At 45.3% G+C, this 26,535-nt stretch overlaps 1 protein-coding gene across 2 annotated transcripts in view; it reads right to left on the bottom strand.

The window, feature by feature from the left end:
* Trappc9 (trafficking protein particle complex 9) overlaps nucleotides 1–26,535 on the bottom strand; it is a 461,796-nt gene that overhangs the window by 162,204 nt on the left and 273,057 nt on the right. For both annotated transcript variants that reach the window (XM_028773229.1, XM_028773230.1), the window contains one exon: nucleotides 10,310–10,452. In XM_028773229.1, coding sequence (XP_028629062.1) covers nucleotides 10,310–10,452 — 143 coding nt within the window. The remainder of the gene's footprint in view (nucleotides 1–10,309; nucleotides 10,453–26,535) is intronic.

Raw genomic sequence — 26,535 nt, 5'->3', positions numbered from 1 at the left:
GAAGTTGTGTTCTCACACTCTCGGGATGAACTGCAGAGGAAAGTCCAGGACACAATAAAAATCTACACTCTTGGAAGTTCTGTTTCAGGCACACACCCCACCCCCAAGTATGCAGATTTACATGCACAAGCCTTCTCAACACAGCCGGCCAGCACGGAAAGCCAAGTAGTTCCAAGCACAGAGGAGATGGGGAAAGCATGCAGTTCCTATATAAATACAGATAACTATCTGGTGCACAAGCCAAGTCTTATTTTTTACTTTTACAGCAGAAACAGGCACTGTGCATAGTGCCAGAGGAGTGGCAAAGAGAGGCAAAGGTCTGTGTCTTTGTGGGAGACTCAGCAACAGGTGTGGGTTTCAATTCCCACACTTCCCATAGGTATGGACTTAGGTAATAAGTCTGAACAGCTTCAGAAGAAGGGGAGAAACATCTCTCTTTATATGGAACAGTCCCAGTATTTTCAGTTAAGAACAAGCCAGGCTCAGAGCAAGCAGTTCAGTGGCTTGTCCAAGGCAGGAAACAGGCTCAAGGTCTAGGTTTCCATCTCTCCCCCTTCATGGAGTCAAGATGTCCTGCTACATACTATGCTATATACATAGTCATCTACTATGTCAGTGGTTCTCAACCTTCCTAACGCTGCAACCCTATTATACAGTTCTTCATGTTATGATGGGAAATTACTAAAATTATTTCATTGCTACTTCATATCCATAATTTTGTTACTGTTGTGAGTTGTAATGTAAATATCTGATCTGAAGGAGATTTCTGATACTTAACCCTCACGGAAGGGTTCTTTGATGCCAGGGGGTCCCAACCCACAGTTTGAGAATCACTGTATTCTTTCCTCATCATATGCCAGGAGTCCTGGGGATTTACTTAAGCAGAGAAAACAAAGAGAAAGAACAGCCTGAGATACATGGTCAGAGACTAAGAACAAGAGAGGAAGACAGTGCTGACTCCTATGACTGTACCCCTGCCTCGTGCCTGGCTCTGCCTTAAGTACTTGGCATTCAGCTTTCTAGCTTCACCTTGCCAACAACCGTAGCAGGAGCTGGGGTTTATAAAGACTCCACAACTCAACCCTCTCTGGCAGAGCTGGCGACGTGAGTGAGGGTGCCTCTAACTTCTACTTTTTTCCTCCTTTGCTATGCATGTTGGGGGTGTTGGTATGTGCAATGGGTAAATGTTCAATATGTGTTTGCACTTGTGTGCAGGTAACATATGTGTGTGTAGGGGCCTGTGGAAGCCCAAGGTTGATGTCAGGAAAATCATCCTGGATTATTTTCTACCTTATTTTCTTTTAGGCAGAGTCTCCTATTCAAACCCAGGATTTGCTGGCTTCTGGGACCCCCCTGTCTCTGCCTACCTATTGTTCACGTGAGGTCTGAGGATGCAAACTCTGGTCCTTCTGCTTGCATGGCAAGTGCTTCCACTTCCTGTGGTATCTCTCCAACCTTTCTAAACGCTACTGTTGATGCCCTTGGGCTCTAGAGCCTTTTACAGACTCCTCCAAATGACTCTTTGGTGAATGGGGCATCATATAGCCACAAAGAGTAACAGAAATGTCTCTTCCCATAGCAGGCAGAAGACGCGATTACACTGATTTGTTTAAGTGGGTGCATGTGTGCTTGTTGTGGAGGTCACGGAAAACCTCACAGTAGCTCCCTGTCTTCTGCTGTGTGGGTCTGGGTGTTGAATTCATGTCAGTCTTGGTTGCCAGTGCCCTTATCCACTGAGTCATCTTACCAACGCAGAACGGAATATTTTGTAAGTCAAACACATGGCAGGGGCAATAACTGTCTCCTCCTTCTGTAGCTTACCTATCATGTGCCCTTAGGACCTGGGCTCTGGCTCTTGTCTTCCTGGCACACAGCTTCCTCCAAATTCACAGAAGAAGCAACTTCTGTTCCCACTGTCCACACAGACAGCTTCATGTATGGGCTCCCCCCATCAGTGTGTATTGGGCTGCTCTTCCTTTCTCTGTCCATGTCATCCACTGTCCACATCACCTCAGCGTTACTTATCGACAATTCAACTGAGTACTGGCCTGTATCATGGCAGACATTACGCTGGTACAGCCAATACACCAGCTAGTCAGGATACTCGGCTTCAGTGAGTCAACATTAAGAGAGGAAGACAGGCTAGTAGCAGAACAGCAGGTAACATGCTATGAAACTTCCCAGGGCCAGCTGTGAACAGTGGATCTCCTTACTGACTGACCCTCTCTGTCCCCAAAGAATGTGGCATACAAGAAACAAGGGCCACCAGTGTTCATCTATCAATCTTGCACTGGATACCACATATCTTCACAAGTAATTTTGAAACATGCAATTTCATGACCGTACAAGATCAGTGGTATTTTATCATCTTTTCAAGATAAAAGAAATATGGGGCTTGAAGAAGGGTGACAGATTTGTTCATGACCTCAGGGACAATAAGCTGTAGAGTCACCATTCGAGATGATATGTGGATAGGTTTACTTCCAAGTTCTATTACTAAAATTCTAAAGTCTCATCAAATTTAAAATGAATCTAACAAATGCAGCAATGTAGGAAAGCTCCAGCCAGTTAAAAGGATCTCTGCAAATGGCCTTAATGCCGTATCTGTGGGCATGCGACCCCCTAAGAGCTGAGCTGCACCCCCCAACAGGAATCTTTTAAATGACAGAGGGCAAGTAGAGTGGTGTCTCCAGAAGGACAGTTTCTGTTCATGCACAATGCCTATTACACCCTGCACCTGGCTCTGAGGGCTATATTTTCTACATTGCTCCAAATAGGGGTGTCTAAGATTGGATCATTTGCTGTAACCATCACAAAAGAAATTGCTCCTTGGGAGAGAAGGAAGCGCAGCTGTTAGACAGGGGTGGTGTGGCCTAATCCATTACAGTCTAGTCCCTAAGAACACTACCAGGCAGCTCGGTGTAAAATGTAAGTCAGCTGAGACCTATGTATACCCTAGAGTGGGTGGGGTGAGGCAGGCAGAGGGAGAGAAAGGGGAAAGGGGAAGAGAGAGAGAAAGAGAGAATGTCCTGTTTTTCATCTTTACTGTTCTATGGTATTTGGGGAAAATGGTCTGCTCTTCGATAATTTGATTCTCTTCTCTCCCTGGAGAAATGGACACAGCAGAGATGTTCTCTCAGTAAAGGATGAACAGACCCCCTGAAACTGCAACCTCTCATGAAGGCATTATGTGCAGCAGAAGGAATCAGAGCTAGGTCTCTGTATGCCTGGCTGACATAAATGTGACCCCAAATCACAGTATGGTGCTGAGACCCCATGTTGACCCAAGCCCTTGCACGCTGATGTGCAGAACATGTGCAGCACCCACCCACACACACACACACACACACACACACTCCAGGGGGCAGTGCTCATCTCCAGGGGCTTTTTGGAAAGAGAACAGGATCATTTCTCTTTCCCCTTTCCCTTCCACACTGCCACATGTAAAACTCCCAGGAAAGGAGGCTGTAGAGATGACTTGGAAGGTAGCAGTGCCTGCTGCTGAAGCACAAAATCCTGAACCTGCATGTTTTCATTTCCTAGAACCCATGTTTTAAAAAAAAAAAAAAGCTGGGCGTGGCAATACTTTCCTGTAACCTTAGTGCCAAGGGGCAGGGACAGATAAAGGAGGATCCCTGGGGGCTTGCTGGCTACCAGTCTAGCTTCGAGTTTAGTAAGAGACCCCGTCTCAGGGGAACAAGGTAAACTGTGATAGAGCAGATATCTGACATCCTCTCCTGACCACCTCACATACATGCAAGCACTCATATCTGCATGCATGTGTATACACGCATGCATGCACATGCGGGGAGAGAGAGAGAGAGAGAGAGAGAGAGAGAGAGAGAGAGAGAGAGAGGAATTGATAGGGATGGAAATCCTGGCAATTCTGGGAGCAAGTGACATATTTGCATATTTGCATCTGGGCTCCACAGTGCAACTGGTCCAATACCAGGGTGATCTTTTGACATATCTGGCTTCAGTTTACTAAAAAATCAGTCTGAACCTTGCATGAAAGCTCTGACATGCAGCTCATCATTTAGCTGTTGAAACTATGGCATCTCTGAAGTAAGGAAACCTAGATTCAACTGTCACCAGCAAGCTATACACGCTGGAGAAGAACATACAACACCCCAGCTTCATCTGTAGTCCAAGTGTGCTGAGAAGGGCCTGGCATTAAAAGTGAGACGTGTAGAACTCAAGCCCAGCAGGATTCTGACAGAACAATCTTCACCTGTGAGCAAAAAGCACGCGATGAATTCATAATGCACCTCAGCACGCCACTTCAATAAACTGCTAATGCCGAGTGCCCGAAATGCATGTTGATTCTGTTGTGGTGGCTAAGGAAAACAGAACTTCAGCTTGGCTCCCACTCTGCCACTCTTAAAACTCAGAGCCACTCATCAATGCCTTGCACTTCCCAGCATCCTCCCATGGGCTGGCCCAGGGCTGAAAACTGCAATGTCCTATCTCCCATGGTATCATTCTAGATCTTTCCCATAAAAATTAAGTGCCCTCTATGGTTATATATATAGTTTTATATCTGAACAGTATTTTTTTAAATGAAGGGATAACTTAAATGGGTTGGAAGACAAAGATGTACAAGATAGATTGATGGGTTCTTACACTATCTGGATCTCAGCACCTGACTTGACGCTGAGGCAGAAGAACACTACCCTCTGGGGTGACTAATGAATCTTATCTGCCTAAAACTGAGGTCTTCCCCAGGGAGAGAAAGTGTCATAGCCAAAGCCTAGGAAAACTGTGGTAGCTCACCTTCTACCACCCACCCACCTCAAACCACAGTCAACTACTGCCCAAAGCACTCTGGCCACAGAGAGGGTACCACTGTCTGGAACTTTAAGCACAGCCACTTTTGACTGGCATCATGTTCTGGAAGCTCATTTTGTTTCTGAGGAGTTTCTCCCTGTGGGATTGCAGATCCGAAAGATGGTTCACCCATTCTCCAGCTCCCAGGCAATCAGTGTTGTCTCTACACTGGAGTCATTGAAAGTAAACCTGTTACAGAAATCTTTGTTCAATTCACTCATACGTATATGTATATATTGTAGTTCTAAAATAAAGCATGCAGAAGTGAAACTGGAAGCTCACTGGAGAGGTAAGTGTTTAAAGGCTCTGAGGAAAGCTGCTGGTAAATTTGAATGCTCACAAACTCCAGTTCAATCCCTTCCTCACCAACATTTAATGCTGTCAGCACTTCATGTTAGCCATTCTGGGGAGTATACAATGGTACCTAATTATAGGTTTGTTTTGTGATCTTCTAACAATTAGTGATATAGAACATGTTTCAGGTGACTATGACAATTTAAAAAATACCTGTTTGAATGCTGCAGGATATTTTATGATATGCCTTGCCTTTTGGTGACTGTAAGGGGGATTTTGTGATTTGTTTATTTATTCTATTTAGAAAAGCCCTCAGGTAGCCAGGCAGTGGTGACATACGCCTCTAGTCCCAGCACTTGGGAGGCAGAGGCAGGCGGATTTCTGAGTTCAAGGCCAGCCTGGTCTACAGAGTGAGTTCCAGGACATCCAGGGCTACATAGAGAAACCCTGTCTCGAAAAAAAAAAAAAAACAAAAAAAGAAGAAGAAAAAAAGAAAAAAAGAAAAGCCCTCAGGCATGCAACATGCCATAGCACACATGTAGAGCCACAGAACAACCCTCAGGAGGAATCTCTTGTCTTCCGCCTTGTTGAGGCAGACTCTCTCCATGTTTCTGCTGCTGTTCTGGATACTCCAGGCTCCCTAATCCCTGAGCTTCCCATTGGTTCCCATGCGTCCATCTCAACTCAGGAAGGCTGGGGTCACAGGTGTGACGCACAGAATCCAGCATTTTACTTGGATTCCAAGGATCAAATTTAGTCATCTGGGTTCCACGGTAAAAGCTTTTACCCATCTGCACCATCTCGCCAGCCTGAGCATAAGGTTTCAGTTTTCATGAAATTAATTATTTATCAACATTTCATTTTGCAGTTAGCAAGTTCTGGGTCCATCTAAGAAATCTTTGGCCCCAAGTCAGAAAGCTGCTTTGCTGTGTCTCCTTTGAGGAGAAAGAAAAGGCTCTACAGTTCTTCCTAAAAGCCAATGATGGTATGCATTCGTTCAGATCTGTTTATGCATTGTCTTGTCACACTTGGGTACACTGACATCCAGTCCGCACTGGAGCCAACAACACTCTCTCCTAACTAAATCTTTCCAGAAGTTTTAAAATCACACACCAAATTCCTCCAACATTGTTCCTTTAGGTCAAGTAATGTTGCCTCTTCTGGTTCTGGTCTATTTCAAGATATTTTTAACAACAACTTGCAAGTGTTTGTTTTAAAATGACAGTGTTAATAAATATTGTTAAGATTTTGATTGGGATTGCCTTGAGTTTAGCCAATATAGAGGAAACTGAACTCTTGACAAGAACCGGCCCTTCTGACCACAGCACCCACCCTCCACCAGGTATTCAAGTCTCTTCCCTGTGTTCAGACACTGAGATGGAAATCACATGTTGGCAACTTTATTCCTGGGATTTCTGTTTTGGTTTTCTCAAAACATTACTTTGAATTTTAATCTTTAAATTTCCAATTGTTTGCTGCTAACAAACAGGAACGTAGCTGGCTGGGTGCACTGTGCAATGGTGGACATGTGGGTGGGGACAGTCTTACCAGCCATTCCTAATTTAGCTCTTTAATTATTTTTTACTTTTTAAAACCTTACTGCCCTGTAGGACTGCCAGGGACATACCAGAGGGCTCACAGGAGACTTGCCTGGCTCCTACTCATGGAGAGATTTCTCAGGCTTGTCCTGCAGTAAGAGTAACCCTACACTCTCTGCCCGGGCCTTTTTCATGCTAAGATATCATGGCTCTAGTTTACAGAGTTCCCAGCAGAGTGAGAGTTTCCCACTTGTTTTTGCTAATGAGATAAATGCCAATGGCCTTGGTTGGTTGGTTGGTTGGTTGGTTGGCTGGCTGGCTGGTTGGTTGGTTGGCTGGCTGGTTGGTTGGTTGGCTGGCTGGTTGGTTTTTTGGTGCTTAAAACTAAATACATCTCTGGGATAAGCTGGAGTTGTTAGTTCTATACTATACCTCATGTATAGCCAAAATTGATTTGTATTTTGTTGCCCAACGCAGTCTTTGAAAACTTCAGGCTGCTGGCCCAAAGTTCCTTTCTTCCTGTGATATGGTGTCTCTGGAAAGTAGCAGTAAGGTGAGGCTGGGGTCTAGAGGGACTCCTCCCTGCCTGCTTTCTAAATGAACTTCCTCGAGGGCACTGTGCTTGCAGTCTTAAAAGCCTTTACTGGAGAAATCACCTGGGCCCACAGCGTGGGAACTTTCTAATCAAAAGTCTATTCACATGCTCTATTCTTGTGTCAGTTTCAGTACTCTGTCCACTTTCGTCCTTCAAAACACTCACCTGTTTTGCCTAGGTTGTCAAACTCACTGGGAGTGCTATGGTATTCTCTTACATTTTAAGCACATAACATGTACAAAACCCTCAGAATGCCACATCTTTTGTTCCCTTCTACTTGCAATTTATGTTTTTATCCCTCATTACCCTAGTTATGATTAATTCTATTATTAATCTCTTTAAATTATCAGCTTTTGGTTCCACTGAATCCACAAATTCTCTTCTGCTCCCCGTTTTACCAATGTACATTCTTCTCTATGATTTCCTCTATTCACTCTGGGAGTACTGAACTCTTCCCTGTGTTTCAGAAGACATATCGCTGATGTCAAGCCATCCATTTCTAGTATAAGCATTCACTCTTCTATAATGACAATTAGGTGAGCTGGTTAAGAATGTCTAGATTTGCTACAGCTTTCCTGTGGGCTTGTTCTGTTTTTTTCTATCTGTCATATCGGATCTTCCAGAAAGAATGCTTAAATGGTCAGCCCTGCCATGTTACTATCTGCCTCTCCCCTTTGTGTGCCAGTTTTACTTTGAAACTATGTTTTTAGGTATATATTTAGAACTGTTATGTGCTATTGAGAACCCAATTCTTCAAATATCACAAATTTTCCTATCTCTTTCTTCTGAAAGGCTACATGTTTAATATTGATAAGTCCATACCAACTTGTACATTTAATGCCAGTTGTACATTTGAGGCATAGTATCTTGCTTTCTTACAGGGTCTGAAAAGCTCTACTGTCAAACGAAGTGCTGGTGCTGAATCTCCAGGGGGGAGCTTTGAACACAGACATGCAGGTCTGCACTGCTTTTCTCCTCCTCTCCTTTCCCACTCCCAGCCCAGTGGAGCTCGGGCTTTCTCTATTTACCCACCTATCTGATGTTCCATTGCCCTGCCACTCCTGTGTGTAGATTTGTGTTCCCATCCATGCTAATTCTGTGTGACAAGCTCCTACCAGGCTGATGAAAGGCAATTCATTGCTCTGTCTGCCCCTTTTCCCATAGAGTCTGTACAATGCATTTGGGGGTGCTGGCTGGAAATAGGGCAGAAGTGCTCCCAGAGATCTGACTGTGTGATATGTTAGACAAATGAAGAAGACATGAGACCCAGACACACACACATACACACACACACACACACATCTACATTCTATAGGAATGCTAACATAGATTTCAAAGGCAAGCAGATGTTTTCCAAAGGATTAAATAAAAGAGTAGTAGTTTAATAAGAAGAACACTTTTAGGAGAAAGATGCAGTGGAAACCCCTAGATGTGACCTGCCTTGACAGGAATATAGGGAGAAGCAAAGAGAGGGAAGTCTGTCCTGAACAGAGAAGGAGGGACTCTGAACACAGTCTCCTCAGTTATGGGGTTGGAGCTGGGGACAAGCAGACTAGAGCCAAGGGCCCAACTGATTAACTCTCTCTATGGAGTTAAGGATACACAGGGGCAGAATGATGCAGAGAAAGTGAAATCCTATTCCAGGATTTTGTAATCAGTTAGATTTAGGGATAATGGAAAAGGAAGATTAGAAGTGAACTCTCAAACCCAAGAGCTGGGAAGAGAAATACACTGGCCAAAAGAAGAGAATATGAAGGCCACAGGCTGGCAACAAAGACCAAAGTGGTGTTTCAGCCAATGGCCAAGTCCACTTCCCTCTTAAGTTACCATTTGCAGCTAGGGAGGCCATGATGTAGCAGCCACATGTCAGTGAGGCACAAAGGAGAATGTGTGACAAGCTGTGCCACATCTGAGAAGTCCTGATGGGCAGTGGCAGCAGAAGAGGAGACAGGCAGGAAAGGCAGACACCATGCAGCAGAGCCCTGTGTGGAAGGCTTGGCACATCCTAACACCGGCTGTCGGCATGCTAGCCAAATCTGCCCTGGAGGCAGGAGCTTTAAAGCTTTATACAAATTCAAACAGAAGCCACCTTGGCAGTGAGGACCAAAAAAGTGATAGATGATGAAAAGAGATGCTAAAAGGCCCAGATAAGCCATTAATTCTTGCTGAAGCCTTTCTCCAGTGGCTGGGGGAGAAAAGTGTGCTAGATCCGTTTAAATGGATTTTTCCATCAGCAGTATGATGGACACCATACCTCTGTTTTACCCTACAGAATAAATGGGAGGAAAGAATAGCACAGGCCAGGGTGCTCTTTGTGAGATCCAAAGACAGACAGGTAAGTGTTTTCGTGGCTGCTGCTTGGCCCAATTAAGCATACACAGTCCTGATCTAGCCCACCATCTCTGCACATATGCCAGGCACTGCTGAGCCTTGCAATCTGATGGAGTTCAGTGAAGGTGTGTCCATACTCTCTAGGGGCTGAACATGAATGAGGAGGTCTCTAAACTGGCCTTAGGGCTCCTGGGAAGCATTGAGGCTACTCTACAGCCTGAGTATGAGATGAGGAACTGTCACTTTCCACCTACAAGAAAAACAATGATCCCCCTCCCCTTTTTTTTAACCATACGTGTCTTGGAAGTGGACAAACCCACCCTTCTCTTTCCTGAGAAGTTCAGGCTGGAGGAACTGGTGGCAGAGGTGGATAATGATTTCCTGAGCTGATACTGTGCTGACCTATAATGTCCTCGTGGTGCTGAACGGTGAGCCCTGAGACAAAACGGTCATCTTACCAGTCATGGAAGCATCACAAAGAACAAGGCCGGGTTCCTTGGAGAATCTCAAATATAAGCAAAGCTCTATGCAGAGACCAGGCTGAAGAAGGGGCAGTCAGACCAGAGAAAAGCACCTGCCCCAGGAGGGCCCCCACAAGGACTTCCAGAATAGCATCCCAGCCAGCCTATTCCAGGTGCCCAGGAATAACAAAGGCATGGCTCTGCTGAGCAGTGAGACAGAATAACCAGTATCATGAGACATCCCCTACCCCCAGCCTGGTTACCTGGTTGCTGGAAGCGTGCTGACTCGGGTAAAAAACACAGAGGGCTCGACTTCCACATGCAGTCCCAGGGAGAGGTTCCTATAATACCCTTCCACGTGGCCGGGGCCTCCAGAGTACTTGAAGTTCAGGATAGCTTCCAGAGTCTAAAAAGTTAAAAGAAAGACCAAATCAGTACCCACAAGTAGATGAATTTCCATGCCAGGAGAGACAGGCAGGTACACCTAGGCAGAGTCTCAAGACACTCCCACATGATGAGATCAAGCAGCTGCCCCAGCCCATTCTGTGCTTCTGGTACCATTGCTCCTGTGGTACCAAAAGTCTGAACAGTCCTCGGCTGTAATGAAAGTAGAAGGGGCTCTGATATGCACAGAGAAAACACACTGACTATGCATTAGTAGAAGGCAGGGAAGAACAGCTTCCAAGCAGGAGCTAGCTAGAAGGCAACATCCACTCCCAGGCTGATCATGACTAAAGCCTGAGAGGTCAGAGGGAAGTGCAGCAGAGGCTCTTCCAAAAGACAGGGGCAGGGCCATTGTACCAGAAATGGGACATGGGATGAAGAAGTGGCAGTTAGCATCCAAATGGGTAAGAAGGAATCAGTATAAAGATGGTAGGTGGCTAAAGCTAACAGGGCTGCCAATGGGGTTGCCGTACCCTCCTGTCCTCGGCTCTTCCTCAGGGCCTCCTCTACTGAGAGCTCTTACAAAGGATGATGGGAAAGTAGGAAGGAAGACTGTGCCTCAATTGATGATACAGGCATGCAAGAGGCATTCAACCAACACATGGGAGAGGTGAGACACTGAAATTTCAGTGCCAGCCCAGTCTAGCCGTATTTGACCCTCCTTTCCTTTGAGATGAGCTCTCTGGATGCTGGGAGATAGCAACCCAGACCATGGACACAGGGATGGGAGAAGTGGGGGGGTTAAGGTGTAGACAAGATAGAGGAACACTAATAAGGTACAAAGAGACAGAGCTCTATTCTTAGGAATGCTGAACAGGGCTCCCCCACCATCATTTGGAAGTACAGTGCTGCTGTAGCAGGGAGAAGACTCATAGCCAGCACCTGCCAGTACACTGGACAGTGAGTGGCCACAGTGCAAGAGGAAGAGGTACTAAGAAGCTGCAGGCAAGACCTGGGATGATGAACTGCATCTACCTGAGACTAAAGAGGGATGAACAAAGAGGTCCTTTAGGACTGTGATACCAGCCTCAGAGTCCTAAAGGACCCTGCAGGAGGAACAGCTGGAGCAGGCCCACAGCCCTGCACACAGGCAGAGGAAAACCAAGGACAGAGGATATGCATTATAGAAAAGCAAGCCCACACACACACACACACACACACACACACACACACACACTCAGAACAAGGCAACTCTGCAGGGATCTGTAGCCTGTGGGACACAGGGAGTAGCCATGGTAACAAGAAATCTCGGCCCAGCTAACTCCTGACTAAAAGGATGGAACCTTCCCCGGCAGTGTCCTCACACAGGTGTTGACAACAGGCCCATGGGGCACGTCTGGCCAGTGTCTGATTCTGCAGGGCTGGGAGCAAAGAACTGCACTGAATTTCTCACAGGGAATAAATCAAAACAAAATAGAAACAGAGACTTCCCATGGCTGACCAAGTCAGAAGCATCCGTTATACAGTCCTCTACAGTCAGACTTTGTTCTTAAGGACCAGAGAGATGGCCCAGCAGTTAAGAGCCACGATTGCTCTTCCAGAGGACCTGAGTTCTAATCCCAGCACCCATGTCTGGTGATTCACATCCACCTGCAACTCCAGGGAATCTAACAACCTCTCTGGACTCCTCAGACACCTAAATATATTCATTCTCTCTCTCTCTCTCTCTCTCTCTCTCTCTCTCTCTCTCACACACACACACACACACACACACACACACACACACACACACACTTATTAATAATAAACTTTGCAACGGAACGTAGAGGAAAGCATGCAGGCAAATCTTCCTGCCTCCCAGACCAAGCACATAAAAGGACGGTTCCAGGGAGGTACACAGGTGAACGATGGGATGCAAGGCCAATAATGTCCCTGATACATGTCCACTGCATGTCAACAAAGGACAGAGAAGGCTCCCGGCACCTCTGGATCTTTTAGAAGCATCAGAGCAAACAGTGTTGGGCACTGTGTGTGAGCTTAGCACTCACTGGCTCTGCTGTGTTGGGGCCTCCAAGCATGTCCTAAGGCAGTGGTGAAAGGAGAGATGCTGGGGTCACCAGTGATATCTAGTCTGTGTTCACTGTACCCTGGCCAGTGTGACAGGAAGCCATGTTTCTAAGAGGCTAGCAGGAGGTGCCTACTCTTGTCTCAGCTAGGAGTACTATCTACTATAGCTATGATGAAACACCATGACCAGAGCAAGTTGGGGAGGAAAGGGTTTATTTGGCTTATGTTTTCATATCACAGTCCATCACTGAAAGAAGTCAGGACAGGAACTCAAACAGGGCAGGAACCTGTAGGCAGGAGCTGATGCAGGGCCGTGGAAGGGGTGCTGCTTATTGGATTGCTCTCCATGTCTTTCTCAATCTGCTTCCTTACAGAACCCAGGGGTGCCACAACCCACATTGGGGGGTGGGCAGCCACAGCAATCACTAATTAGGAAAATGCCCTACAGGCCTCCCTATAGCCATCTTATTGAGGCATTTTCTCAATTGAGGTCTGTCCTCTCCACTGACTCTAACACAAAACTATCCAGACCTCCTCCCTCAGATCCCACAGTCACCCAGCACACTGCACTCATCCCACACTGACTGTTTCTGCTGACCCACTTCCTTGCAATGAGGAGGCAGACATCACCTTTAGGCTTTTTAAAAAGCAACAGAAACTGCTTTCATGCACCTCCTGTCCGAGAGAGGAGGTGTTGGGGGGGATGCAGTTGACAGAGTCTATGCAGCCTGGCCGGGTGGAAGAGGAGAAGCTGGGGTGGCCAGTGATATCCAGTTTGTGACCATGGATCTGGGACATTGAACCTTGGCTTGCCATTCTCAGCCCAAGCCCACCAACCAGTAAACAGTGATATTGATAGTAACTGTACTAACCTCCTTAGACTTTCATGAAGAATCAAGAAGAAACTACAAACTAAGTAAATTCTTTTCCTGCTGTGCAACTTACCCCACTGACAACAGGGCTTAGAACAAGAAGAAATGAGCATGTATACCATTTACCATTGAATTTTAAAGACTGGATTTATTTTGGGGGAAAAAAAAAAAGCTTTGAGCCAAAGGACGATTTACTGAGAGAAAATATCCCTACCAAAGTCACCATTTTTAATTCTTCTAGGGCACAGGTTCTTAGCATTCTATGTCACTCTGTTGACACACGGTCACCAGAGGTAAACAGAGGGGTTTATCTGCAGAACCTTCCTTGTCTTCCCAAAAGAAACCTCTGTGTCCTCTGCAAACTACCTGCCCACTTCCACATCCCACCACACCCATCCTGGTCCATGGCAACCTTCTTGCATGTGGTCTCTATGTGGTGGACTCAGAGCCTTGGGTAATGGGTAATGGGTTATTTCATTTATCAAAACACTCTTGAGGGTCAACCTGCTAGAGTTTGCACCTGGTTGCCTCCCTTTTAAAGGCTAAACAGCGCTCCCCTCTGTGGCCTGGCTGCCTGATGCAACATGTGTGAGCCTGAGGCTTGCTCCCACCTCATCCTAGTGAGAATGTTGCTATGAACAGGGGCATGAAGATGCCACTGCCTTGCTTTTGTCTGTGTGGGGCATGCAGAGGGTAAAGTTTCTGCATGATACATTTACTCTGCATTTACTTTCTGAGGGGCCACCAGATCTCTCACTGCAGCAATACTCCACTTGACCCTTCAGCTAGCACATACGACGTATACTCTGGTTTTTCTCACCGATACTCATTTCCACTTTTGTGGTAAGAACTGTCCTCTGGAGTAAAGCCACATTTCACTGCAGCTTAGGTTACTGTAGACCTGTTCTCTTCTCCTCTCCTGTCAGCCTATTGTTTATCTTCCTTGGAAGGAGGTCCACTGAAGTCCTCAGTCCCATGTTAGTAAGCTCACTATTCCCTTGATTCCCACTACTCACCTTGTCTTCATGTCCATGCGTATGGGTGTCATTCAAGCTGGTGACAACCAACAATGCTGTCACTGACCTTCTCTACCCACTTAAGTATTCCTCCTCCTGAGTGCCCAGGGCAACTCAAACCTCTTCTTACTAACAAAGTACGTGGTGAACAGGTGTTTTTCTAAACTTAACATTCATATTTTGGACTCACAAAAATCCCAAATTCTCTTTCCACTTCCATCAGCCTGAAGCACAGACAGACACGTCGACTCCAGAAAGCCAAAGGTTTTTTGGCAAACATGTCCTAGATCCCTTGAAATCACAAAAGGGGTTGTATGTCAATTCTGAACCCAGCTGACTCTAGCTAATGAGACCTCATTCATTCCCCCCCTCTACACACACACACACACACACACACACACACACACACACACTCATCATTTCAGAGCCTCCCAAGACTCCTTTGAATGTGAGGATCTGGGTTTGGTACAAGGTGAATGTGGCCTCTGACCTTGGAAAGACCAGTTAATGCATGGATATAGGAATAAACTCGTATACGAGCAAACTAAAGAAGCCATCAACCAGCAGGAAATGTGGCACCTTGCTCTCTAGTGGCTTGAAAAACCAGGATCAGGAAGCAACCACAAGCCAAACCTAAAAACCACTTTTGGAGAAGACTGTAGGAGAAATCACCCAGGGATGAACAAAAAGTACACAGGGAAATAACTGTCAAGTTCCAGGGAACAAGGAAGAAATAGCCTGCTCCGATTTTCTTGAAATTGGCTGTTTCTTTACTCTGTAGAAAACGAAAGAAAGGATATAATTATGGGGGAGATATCTAAGTTATGAAAATCGAGCACAGAAAGGGTTTTGTGAAATTGAGTACTGCTGCCTTTCCTCCTAATGATTAAAAGGAGAAAAAAAGAAATAAAAAGCAGCCTCAGCTTGGTAAAATTAGAATATTTTAATGAAACCATAAAGCGGGCTGACAGGCAAAAGGTACAGGATGTTCAGTATGGTGAGAGGAGATAGCCGTCCATCCTGGAGACCATATGGTCCCTACCCAGAGCATCTTCTCAGTCTTCACCTTGAGAGAAGAGTTACAGAAAGTTGCATTGAGCAAGGAATGAAAGACAGAATAGTTGTTTTCAAAGCACAGTACAACTGATTTTTCAAGCTATAAGAGGGGTTTTAAATGACTGCTTTTTATTGGGCACCTGTATATGTAAAACACTAGACTGAATGATCTGTGCCCCATACCTATAAGAAGGAAGGTGCTGTCTACATAGGCAAGCGTCTGTTTCCTCTCCTGCTGCTGTGATAAAACACCCTGACCAAAGCAACAGAAGGGAGAAATCATTTGTTTCATAATTCCATGTTACAGTCCAATCACTAAGGGAAATCAAGGTAATGGGACCGTGAAGCTGCTAGTTACACTCACAGTCAAGAGGATAGTGATGAATGAATTCCCAGGTGCCAAGGCGTGGCAATCTGGATTTGGTTCACAAAGTTCACATGATAATGAAGAGAACCAACTTCAGTAAAGCATCCTTTGACTTCTACATGCATTCTCTCTCTCTCTCTCTCTCTCTCTCTCTCTCTCTCTCTCTCTCCCTCCCTCCCCCTCCCTCCTCCCTTCTCTCTCTCACACACACACATACCACATACTAAAAAAACAGTCTCATCCTTTTATATCAGACCAGTGTTTACTAAATTGCTGAAATCAAAGAGTTTATAAGAAAACCATTTTAAGGCTAGTATTTCTCATAAATTCAATTGTAAAAGTCCCTAACAAAGGAGTATGAATCAAATTTACATCACACATCATAACCACCAGTCTTATCCCAGCAATGCAAGAAGGGTTTAATCTTTGTGCATAAAACTCATGATGGTCTCTCACTATATTGACAAATTATAAACAGGAAGGAAAAGTAAGCTACACGATCAACGGAAAAGGGAGATACAACATTCAAAACTCATCTATGATTTTAAAAACTTTTGAGCAAATAACACATGGAAAAGTACATTTTATGAAATGCACCATTAAAACCTTAATGAAAATCCATGCTTAATGGTAGATGACTAAATACTTCTACCAAACACTTAGAAAAAAGGATAATGTGTTCAATTTCAACGTCAATCAATCAAAGGCATGTACGGAGAAGGAGTAAAACAGTTCAGAAACAAAATCTACTGGGATACTCACAAACTGCTGATAGTTCTGTAAAACAGCGTGACTGTTTTGAAAAAAGTTAAGTGATTTCTTGTAAACTTAAGCCTGCAATCTTCATACTACTATTGGGCAATGCAACTGCCACCAAGCAAAATAAAAACATCCATCCACATAGTATGAAAATGTCCGTAGAAACTTTGTTCACAGTGACTCTAAACTGGAATAACCACAGCGTCCAGTGAAGAATAGGTGGATGGCTGGATAGTGTGCCTGTTAATGAGATCACTTACTCAGCTGTGAAACGGACCAGGGAGTAGTGTCAGCGGCATGGATGACCCACAAACACACCAGACACTAGACAAGTTGATCTTTAGTATCAATACGGAGACCTGCTTGGGAGGGGAGACAGAAGACTTGGCTATAAAGGAAACAAGGACATTCTCTGGAGTCATCAGGTGTTCTACATCCTGGTGGTAGAGACAGCAATCCATCCAGGTCACAGATTTGTCCAAACCCATTAGGCTGGAGTTTGTGAGGCTGCACTGAACAGAATGTAAGATGCACTCAGTAACCTGGATTTTGAACACTGATGTTATTAAAAGGCACACAATCGTTTGTAAACATCTAAACAATGTTTAATGCTGGCCATGTTGAAGTGGGACAGCCATGGAATCTGCAGGAGTATTAAGTGGAGTATTAAGTGAAGCCTAGCAGTCTCGGGTTCCACATTAAAGAACGAAGAGTGAGTCTGTGATTGACAGTAATTAAAACTGCATATAACCTTGGAAAAGGCTTTTCGCTTCTCTAGTTCAATATCCTTGTCTGAGTGTTCCGACAGATATTGCCTGAGATTTTGATCAGCTCTTATCAGAACTGTTATTGTTCATTTTGTATTACTAATCTAATGTTCCACCGTCCCTAATATAACTGAAGCTATTATAAGAGAAAAAAAACAACCACCCTCATACACATCCCCACCGATTTAAAAGTATAAGCAGGTCTCTAATTTCTGAAGACCCCAATTGAACCTGTCACCACAGATTCGTACTGTGATATGACAAAGGATCAATAGTTGGGATGCGGTACACTTAGGAAGCCTAACACCCAGGACTAGCCACTGGCTGGGGTTCATTCCTGCCACCAGACCGGGACAGAGGTCTACTAGGGGTCTACCTACCAATGAAAGCCATACCATTACTTTCTAGTTAATTAGCACTTTTAGCCAAAATCTCTCTTCAGTGTTAATTATGCCTTAAAGATAACAAGGAGCTACAAATTAAACAGCACATCCTCAATAATGTGAGGATTGGTTGGGACAATAGCAGCCTACAACACAGTCCAATTCAGGAGACCCAGAGGACCCATGGTGGCTGAGAAGAGCTAGAACCTGGAGTGCAGAAACAAGTGGGGAAATGGCCGGGGCTATCAGCAGCCCAAGTGGATATTTTAGTGCTGCTCCGAAGGAAAGGAAGCAGGTTAGTGGCTGAAGGACCAACCTAGTCCTCAGCCACCATGCCTTGGTGGTGAGCGGTAAAGACTATACTGCAGTGTGGGAGCTGACATCCTGTAGATCACAGCAGAGCAGAGAGCAGCACCTGTGTGCTCTGCATTTCCCTAAACGCTAGGACCAAGGGCTGGGATGTGACTCAGAGCTACAGCATTTACCTACATGGGTCCCAGCTCCATCCCTAGTACAAAAACAAAACAAAACCAAGAATAAACCCTCTGAAAGTAGGATAATTTACTCAAACTTTCACAATTAAAATACCCTCAGCTTTAAAAGGCATTTCTCTCGTTATGAAAACTGAACATCTTTTTGTCCACTCGGGCCATTAGTATGTCTTTCTGTAAATTACTTGTTCATAGTCTTCATGCTTTATCTCTTGAACTGTCTCTTCCTTACAGACTCCTAACAATTTTGTTATATTAAGAATTGCTTTGTAAAGATCATGTCACTGGATAAACTCAGTTTGCTGCCTCTGTCCTAACACTGTTGCCTTTGAAATTGCCTTTACTTTGTTCCTCTTCTACTGACTAGGACCAGAAAAATCAATCGATGAGAATAACAACTCCAAAAATAGACCCACACTGCTACACGTAATTGGTTTTGACCAAGGGCAAAGACAATCCAATGATCAAATTAGTTTTTTGATGACGACGATGGCCAGACACCTGGACAGAGGCTGTGAGATAAACAACCCAGGCCACATCACCCACAGAAGTTTCTCTCTCCACACTGGGCAGGAGCACATGTACTTCAAGAGACACAGGGACACCTTGGAGTAGACAGGAGGCTCACAGACAACACAAAAGTCATTGCACACTGGTGGAAAACATATTTTTTGTAGGTGGAGTTTTCAAGAAAGGACTTCTCTATGTGGCCATAAACATGCTGGAACTCACTCTGTAGGCCAGGCTGGCGTTGAACTCAAGAGATATGTCTATCTCTGTCTCCTGAGTGTTGGGATCATCATATCTGGCATCAGGAAAACATCATATGAGTTCATGAAAATAGTAAAAGAAACAATTTCTTACCAGACAAATCTCAAGCAGTTAGAATATGAAAGTTGTGCATTTTATCCAGGTTGTCAACTGGATTGGCATGCCATTATCTAGAATGTTCTGTTTCTGTAGATCTGGGGTACATCCCTCTTTCACTGTTGGCACTGATTATTTGTAGGCTTTGTTCCACTCTCTTTTCTAGACATAGCTTCTGGGGATATCAACTTCATTGTTTTTAAAACATTCAAGTTTGAACTTTGTTTGTTTTCTATAATACCTTTAGCCAACATAAAATTTGGCACGAAGCAAAAAGTCAGTGAGTGTCTAGCCTGTGGTGTGACGTTTCTTGCTAAAATATATCTAATTTTTGAACAGAAGTCTGTAACACCGACAGGTTGTGATTTTCCAATGCCCACACTCCCTTGCTGAATACAAGCCCCTCCACTATAGGCTCCAGTCCATAGAGCACATCCCCTTGGTCATTTGGGTTTCTGCATATTGCTCAAACCCTTCAGGAGCCCTACATGTCACCACAGTACAAGTAGTTCCCACAATGCCTAATGTTCACAACACTGCATCATAAGACTTGCCTCCTTTCATGGAATAAAAGCTCCCTAAGGGCAGGAGCCATGTTCTTTTTACCCAGAGTCTCAAAGGACAGGTTTCCACATATACATCCTCTAATCATCTGAATGACAACTTCAAAGGGAAGCTGCCAGGATGAAGATACGTGTACCAGGGGCTCTGACAATGCTCTAGTCTAGACCTTGGAACCAGCACCATAGAAACTACACATCTGATCAAAAAGTTACCTGGGCACTGCTACCCACAAATGCTTGTTATCAAGGCTTTAAAAAAGATGAAGAATCTTGCCAAGTTCAAACTAGGTCTATCTGACTCTGAAGATCTTGCTTGTCTAGCAGGGAATGTATCCAGAATACAGGAAGCTGGTCCAGACGAATTGGACTGTGGATATAGGCAGGCACTGCCCCAGAGACTAGGTCTGACCTCCTCATGAAGGGACCTAAGCACACAGCTCCTGATTTGGCACTGAATGTATGATTTGTCTCTTGTTGGTAGTCAGCTGGAGGGCAGGCTAAGAAGGAAAGAACATTTGTTTAAGAAGACCTGAGTGTGGGACATACTTCAGTTAGGCGAATGCTTGCTTAAAAGGCAAAAAGCCCTGTGCTTGGACCTTGGGGCTGTATTTTTTTAAAAAGAAGGGAGAGGTCAGGGTGGGAGCAACAGCATCGAGGTAGAGGCAGGGGCAGAAGGTGAGGTTTGTCTAGCAAGCAGAGTGGACCTCCTGTATGAGGGCATCTGAGGTGGAAGTAGAATGAAAGACAAGAATGCCAGTCCTGCATGAGCTGGATGAATGTCCCAGACACAGGAAATTACAGAGAAGGGAGCAGTGTTGGAGGTGGAGGAGGATAAGCTCTGAGAGGTGACAGAGCGGGCCCCACAGGTACATGGCAGACAGTCAGTGCTAAGCTGCTGTTCCCAATGGATGGAAAACCCAGAAGGTGTCTGTGGAGGCAGAGAACATTCTGGCACATGGGCAGGAGGTACAGAAGAAAGGGAATAAGAGGATGCAAGCTGGAGAAATGGAACTATTCACAGGAGGCTGACAGTGAGCATGGATGCCAAGCCTGATTCTACAGACACACAACAGCCAGATCAGGACTAATCTAGAAACCTGACAGACACTGAGTGGAAAGGAGCAAGGAGACTTGGGCTTCTTCTAGGTTTTCAGTGAAGAAACTAGAAACAATGGAGGGAAGGGTGAAGAGAGTAAGGAAGACTCAAGCTTAGGTTTGGACACATCAAGTTTGAAAACCCTACCGACATGCAGTGCAGATGGTGCCTGGCATGAGTTCTGGGTGGGCAAGAAGAAGTCAAGGCAGGAGAGACAATGAGAAAGCAAAAATGGTTGCAGAGCTAGGGGACAAAAGACAGGCAGCTCTGTATCTGAGCAACTGCTGGGGCCCTGCAGAGACAATGCATTATATTTGCTGAGACAAACCACAGGGACACAGGTGGTCATTATATGGCTATCCAGTGGCCTATTAAGCAGTTGCTATGTTGGATAGTCCACATTTTTACAAAATGCATCACACACAACATGAAGTAAAACAGTTAGCAGCCCAGGGCCCTGGACACAAACTGTACTGCCCAGCTCAGACCTGGCTGCCGCTGTCTGCTGTGCTGTCTGGTGAGTGAAGTGATGGGTGACTACCTTATCTGGTTATCAGAAAGATAAGAAGAGCTAGTGTTAGAAAAGGACTTTAAGCTGTCCCTGGCATTGGGACAAGTGCTCTAAGTGCTAGCTAATATTGCCATTACTGAATCGGTGTTTGACAGAGAGAAAGGCAATCAGGTATTAGCACTAAATGATCATAAATAGAATTAACATCTGCCTCCTATATTAAATAAAAAAATAATCATGGGCCCTAGTCACCCAGATATAGATAATACTTTAGCACAGCGGTCCTTACCCTTCCAAATCCATGCCTGTTTACCTAGTCTTAGGTGTCAGCATAACATGCACGGGTATGCACACACAAACACATGTGCACCGGGCAATGTTAAAGCCACCAAGGCTATCCTGTTCCATGTCACCCACTGCGTGCAGCCATCAAGATCCAGCTTGGTCGAAGAACACTGAGAGCCAATCTCTGAATTCCTTCCACTGGGCTCCCTGTCCTTTGTGCCACTGCTCTTATCCATGATTTCCTCCAACCCAAACAGGGTGACAAGGAAGGAGATAATGATGTCATGGGGGATATGACATCAGAATGGGAAGATAGACTCGCAGGAAAGAGCTATGCCAGTGGTTGGCTCTACATGCTTGTGACTGTCACCTTTATAAAGTCTAGAATCACTGAAGACTGAGACTCTGGAGATGGCTGTGAGAGATTATCTAGATTAGGCTAATTGTACTGAAAGATCCCCTCTAAATGTCAGCGGAACCATCCCAGGAAGGATCTTAGCCTGAGGAAAAGGAGAAATTGAACTGAGCGTCAGCATGCCTCGCTCCCTTCTGGCTGGTTGCAGATGCAACACAACCAGCTACCTCAAAATCCTGCTGCTACAGTTTTCGCCCCCCCATGATGACTGTACCCCCAAACTGAGAAAAAGAAGGCTCTCCCTTCAGTTTCTTCTTGACAAGTATTTTAATTATATCATGAGAAAGATAACTAATTCAGGATTCCTTTGTTCATCTCTAAGCAGAGGAAATCACATGTCCTTCAGCTACTTAAAGCAGGCCCTGACACTCCTACAGGCTTGAGTTTGACTGGGATTCTTTCCTAGTCCTCACTGTGAAGGAGGCTAGGGAAGCATCAAGAGAATATCTTACTCATCCCAGAGTCACTAAGAGCCAACATGGCCTCTCCAGCAACAACAAAACATGAGTGTATGTTGATGGATCTCTCTCTCTCTCTCTCTCTCTCTCTCTCTCTCTCTCTCTCTCTCTCTCTCTCACACACACACACACACACACACACACACACACACACATATGCATGTGCACACACACACACACATACTTTCTCCCACTGCTCCCTGAAGGACATGGGATGGTACATGTTTTTGATCTAAATCTTGAGGCATAGTGGCCATGAAAAGCACAGAACCCAGGCAAGATAGTATATGTCTTTAATCCCAAGAGACAGAGGAAGGCAGGTCTCTTAAGTTCAAGGTCAGCCTGGGACAGAGCAAGTTACAAGTCTATACATAATGGTACACACTTTTAGTCTAGGCCATATATTCTGCTGGAGGCCTACATAAGTGTGGGTCTGTGAAAGGACAGCTTGGTTCCTGGCTGGGCACAGGCCTCAAACCCTGAATCCCAGTGAGACAACAGCAGGTGTTTGGCCATGCCCCCAGACCCCAGGCTCCTGACACGCCATTGATCCATGATTTTCAGTAACATAGGGCAATACAGCCCATCCCTAAGAGAGGTTTGCATCACCCAGCACAGGTAGAGGGTGTGACTACAGGCCTCAGCCTCAAGAGATTTACATACTAATGAGATATCTGAAGGCCAGAGGGCATAGCCAATTAAGCATTCTTCCCCAGACCCACCTTATTTAAGTCAGGTCCACCCTGACCTAAGTGGGGGTGCTGCCAGATCCATCTACCATCAACACAACATCACCCAACAGAGATCCACGCCCACGTGTGAGCTAATCATCCCAGCACATAGGGACAATGGAAGAAGGAAGGCCTCCTCTGCCTCTTCCTTCTTCTTTACCTTCTTGCATTTACTTGCCAGCATATCTGTTGGAACCTACTTCTTCAGGATTCCAGCTTATACAGAAGACCAGCTGAACACCTACCCTTATGGGACTGAGCAACTACTAGATTCTTAGATTTCCCATTCCCAGCTGCTCATTATTGGGTTACTTGGACTGCAGACAATAAGTCATTTTAATAGTGCCCTTTAAAATATAGAGACATCCCATAAGTTCTGTGACTCTAGAGAACCCTGACTAATATACTGGTGGAGGAGTAGATATCCCGTGTGAAAGCTCAGAGCCTGTTCTCTGAGTACCACTCTGTCAGCACGAGACAGCTATGCCTTTGGCTATGGGGTCAGCAATGTCTCTAGGCATTATGGTGGAGGTTGGAGGACAATGATTCAGCTATGAGGTACCTGGGGCCAGAGCTGCTCTCAGCTCAGGTAGGGCTGTGGAGTCCTCAGTGTCATCTACACTTGTGCCTTTGTTCATTTCTTCATTAAATGCCTTTGTGATCTGCAAGGTCAAAATGATTCCACCCATGGCAATTCTTTGAGAGACAGTCAAGGCCAGACACAGGAACTCAGGCATCAGTGAAAAGCCATATCCATTTCCCCAGGTCAGGAACCCTCCAGCATCTCATGGTACTATCCAGTCTGCATGTGCTATATAAAGCCCATAGCAGCCTTGAGAACATAACTGTGGAGTTATTGCCCTCTTCTTTACCCCATGGGCATAAAGTAAAGGAAGCTCTGCAAGATGGGCAGCTCTGTCTGCTGATCACCTGAGCTCCCAGCCCCGTGATTAGCTGTAACAGTTCTATATAGGCAGAAGAGTTTCCAACTACAATACATGCCAGCAGTAATTCTTAAGGTGCTAGTTGAGTTCTCTGGCAACATAAAACACGACAGCCTTGTATCTCTGCACCCCTAGTACCCAAAGGCCATGGGTCAAGTGACAGGGTTGTTTCTAGGCTTAGTGAGAGAACAGTAACAAAGCCATGTGTATCTCCACACCCAACATATCTATCAGGGGCATGACCTACCATCTAGGGGAAGCCATCTATGATTATGTCCTAAGTGTCAAAGGGCTCGGTGGAAGGTATTATAAGACACAAGGAAGAGCAGCTTTGCTGAAATGACCAGACATCCACTCATAGGTAGGGATCTTGGTGCTGGGGCTAGCCTTATTTTCAACAAACGTTCATCTACATATGCAATATGTTTGGTGACAAGCACAGGCTGCTCCGCATGGTAAACACAGACTACAGATGATGATCAGCCTCAAAACAAAGAAGATGAGCCCTCAGCCTTAAAGAGTCCCTAAGCCACCTCCACCCCATCACATTCCGTAGCCTATCCCCAACAGTGTCAATCCCTAGCTCTTAATGCAGGGTGGGGTGGTAAGAGTCAGCAGAGCCACAGATCATTGGCATTTGTACATTCTACCTAGAAGGCAAAAGATATACACACATGTGGTCAAATGTGCAAATAGCCCTGTGAGGGGAAAATGTCCCATACTGTAGGTGTTCTAACAACCCTCGGTTGTCAGAACAGCACTGGCGGTATACTTGGGTGGGGAGGGATCTCAAATTTTCTCCAACATTATGCAGTAAAGTAATTGGCCTTAGTTAGCAATCTTGCTCTTCAATTGGTTAAGATATGGAAAAGAAGAGGCAACTTGGCCTGGACCCAGGACCCAGGCTACTATCCACACCCAGGCTCTTGCATCATACCTAATGCACATGGAGGGGCTGGAGAGAGCTCTGGAGCATCACCCACTCTGAGAGGCCTCAGTCGGCTGAACACAGCAAAAGCAACTGAAGAGAACAAGGCTTAGATTGAATAGCACTGCGAAGAAGAGTTGTGTGCCTTTACCACACAGACAAGATGTTAGCAACTGGAAGTTTGGGAACAAATGCATAAAGTGAATGGAATGAGTGTTGAGCAACATCACCATAGCCATGTCAAAGGTCAAGGATATGGTGACCGTGATTTCAGAAAATGCCACCTGCTCCTAGGCAGTCTTTGATGGTGAACGAGCAGGGATACACTCCACAAGTGACTTTCAAAAGGAGAAAAGAAATGGCATGGAGTTTCCCTAGATTATTCTTTTCAAGTTCATGTTGGAAACATTTCAAAATAAACCTATGGAAGTCATTAGTAAAACGTGTGTGCTCAGGCCTTGACTTTAAAAATAGCCTCAAACTCTTGGGGTGTGTCAAGGAACTGCCTTGAGGACATACGTGTGCCAAGAACAGCCTGGCTGCTTTTTTTTTTTTTACTCTTGAGTAAAAATCTCTTTCTAAGAAAGCCCCTGGATGGATATGAGGACCCCCTTTGCAGTTACACTAGCTGGGACTTGGCCAGGGTTGAATAATGAACAGCCAGACACGTGACCTTTGAATGGCCTGCTGCTGTAATCCCACATCTACCCATGTAAAGCCCTACCAACAGCTAGCTATTGCATGGAGCCAAAGCCTAGATAGGTGCCAGGCCCATCCTTCAGAACTCCTCCAATGTATAATGCCCCCAGGCCCACCCTAGTGCTGAGCACAGAGCCTGGCACACAGCCCAGTGCAGAAGACCAATCAACACTTACTAAGTCAGTGAAGGAACAAAACAAACACCTTTGGGCTTTGGCAGTCACAGCTTTCAGTGGATTACTGTTTCCAGCTTCTGGGAGAATGGTTCCTATTATAAACAGAAACTTTATAGTCCTGCAGATGCTACCCCCCCTTTTTTTTAATGCACACCTGTGAAACAGGAAAAAAATATCCCTTGTGTGCTAAATATGAATTCCTAATTACATTCACCTAAGACAGATTTACTCTGAAGACTAAGAATAACTATATAAGTTACAAAGAGTAAGACTGTATGTCAGCTGAAAACACTAAGCCGAAGGTAAGCTAGGATTAGTCAGCAAGGCATCCCAAGAGATCAGGACTAACACAAAATAAATGCAGAGGAGGACAGGGTTTCATCTCCATTACAGGGGCTGTATTACCACCAAGGCACCCAACTTCCTCTCTCACTCAGTCCTTAGCTCCACCACTAATGGAGAGACACAGTAAGTCTGAGGTCACTCTGGGATACATGAGACTCTGCCTCTCAACAACAACAAAAAGACAGTGTGGAGGGGCGCAGGAGGGCAAGCAGGCAGGCAGGCAGAAGGAAGGGAGGGAGAGAGAATGGAGGGCAAGCAGGCAAGGGAGGGAGGGAAGAAAGAAAGGAGGGGAGGGAGGGAGGGGAGGGA

This window comes from Grammomys surdaster, unplaced genomic scaffold (assembly GCF_004785775.1).
Source record: "Grammomys surdaster isolate TR1022 unplaced genomic scaffold, NIH_TR_1.0 224, whole genome shotgun sequence".
Classification (NCBI taxonomy): domain Eukaryota; kingdom Metazoa; phylum Chordata; class Mammalia; order Rodentia; family Muridae; genus Grammomys; species Grammomys surdaster.
The sequence above is the reverse complement of the archived record's forward strand: the minus strand, read 5'-3'. Positions and strand labels throughout refer to the sequence as shown.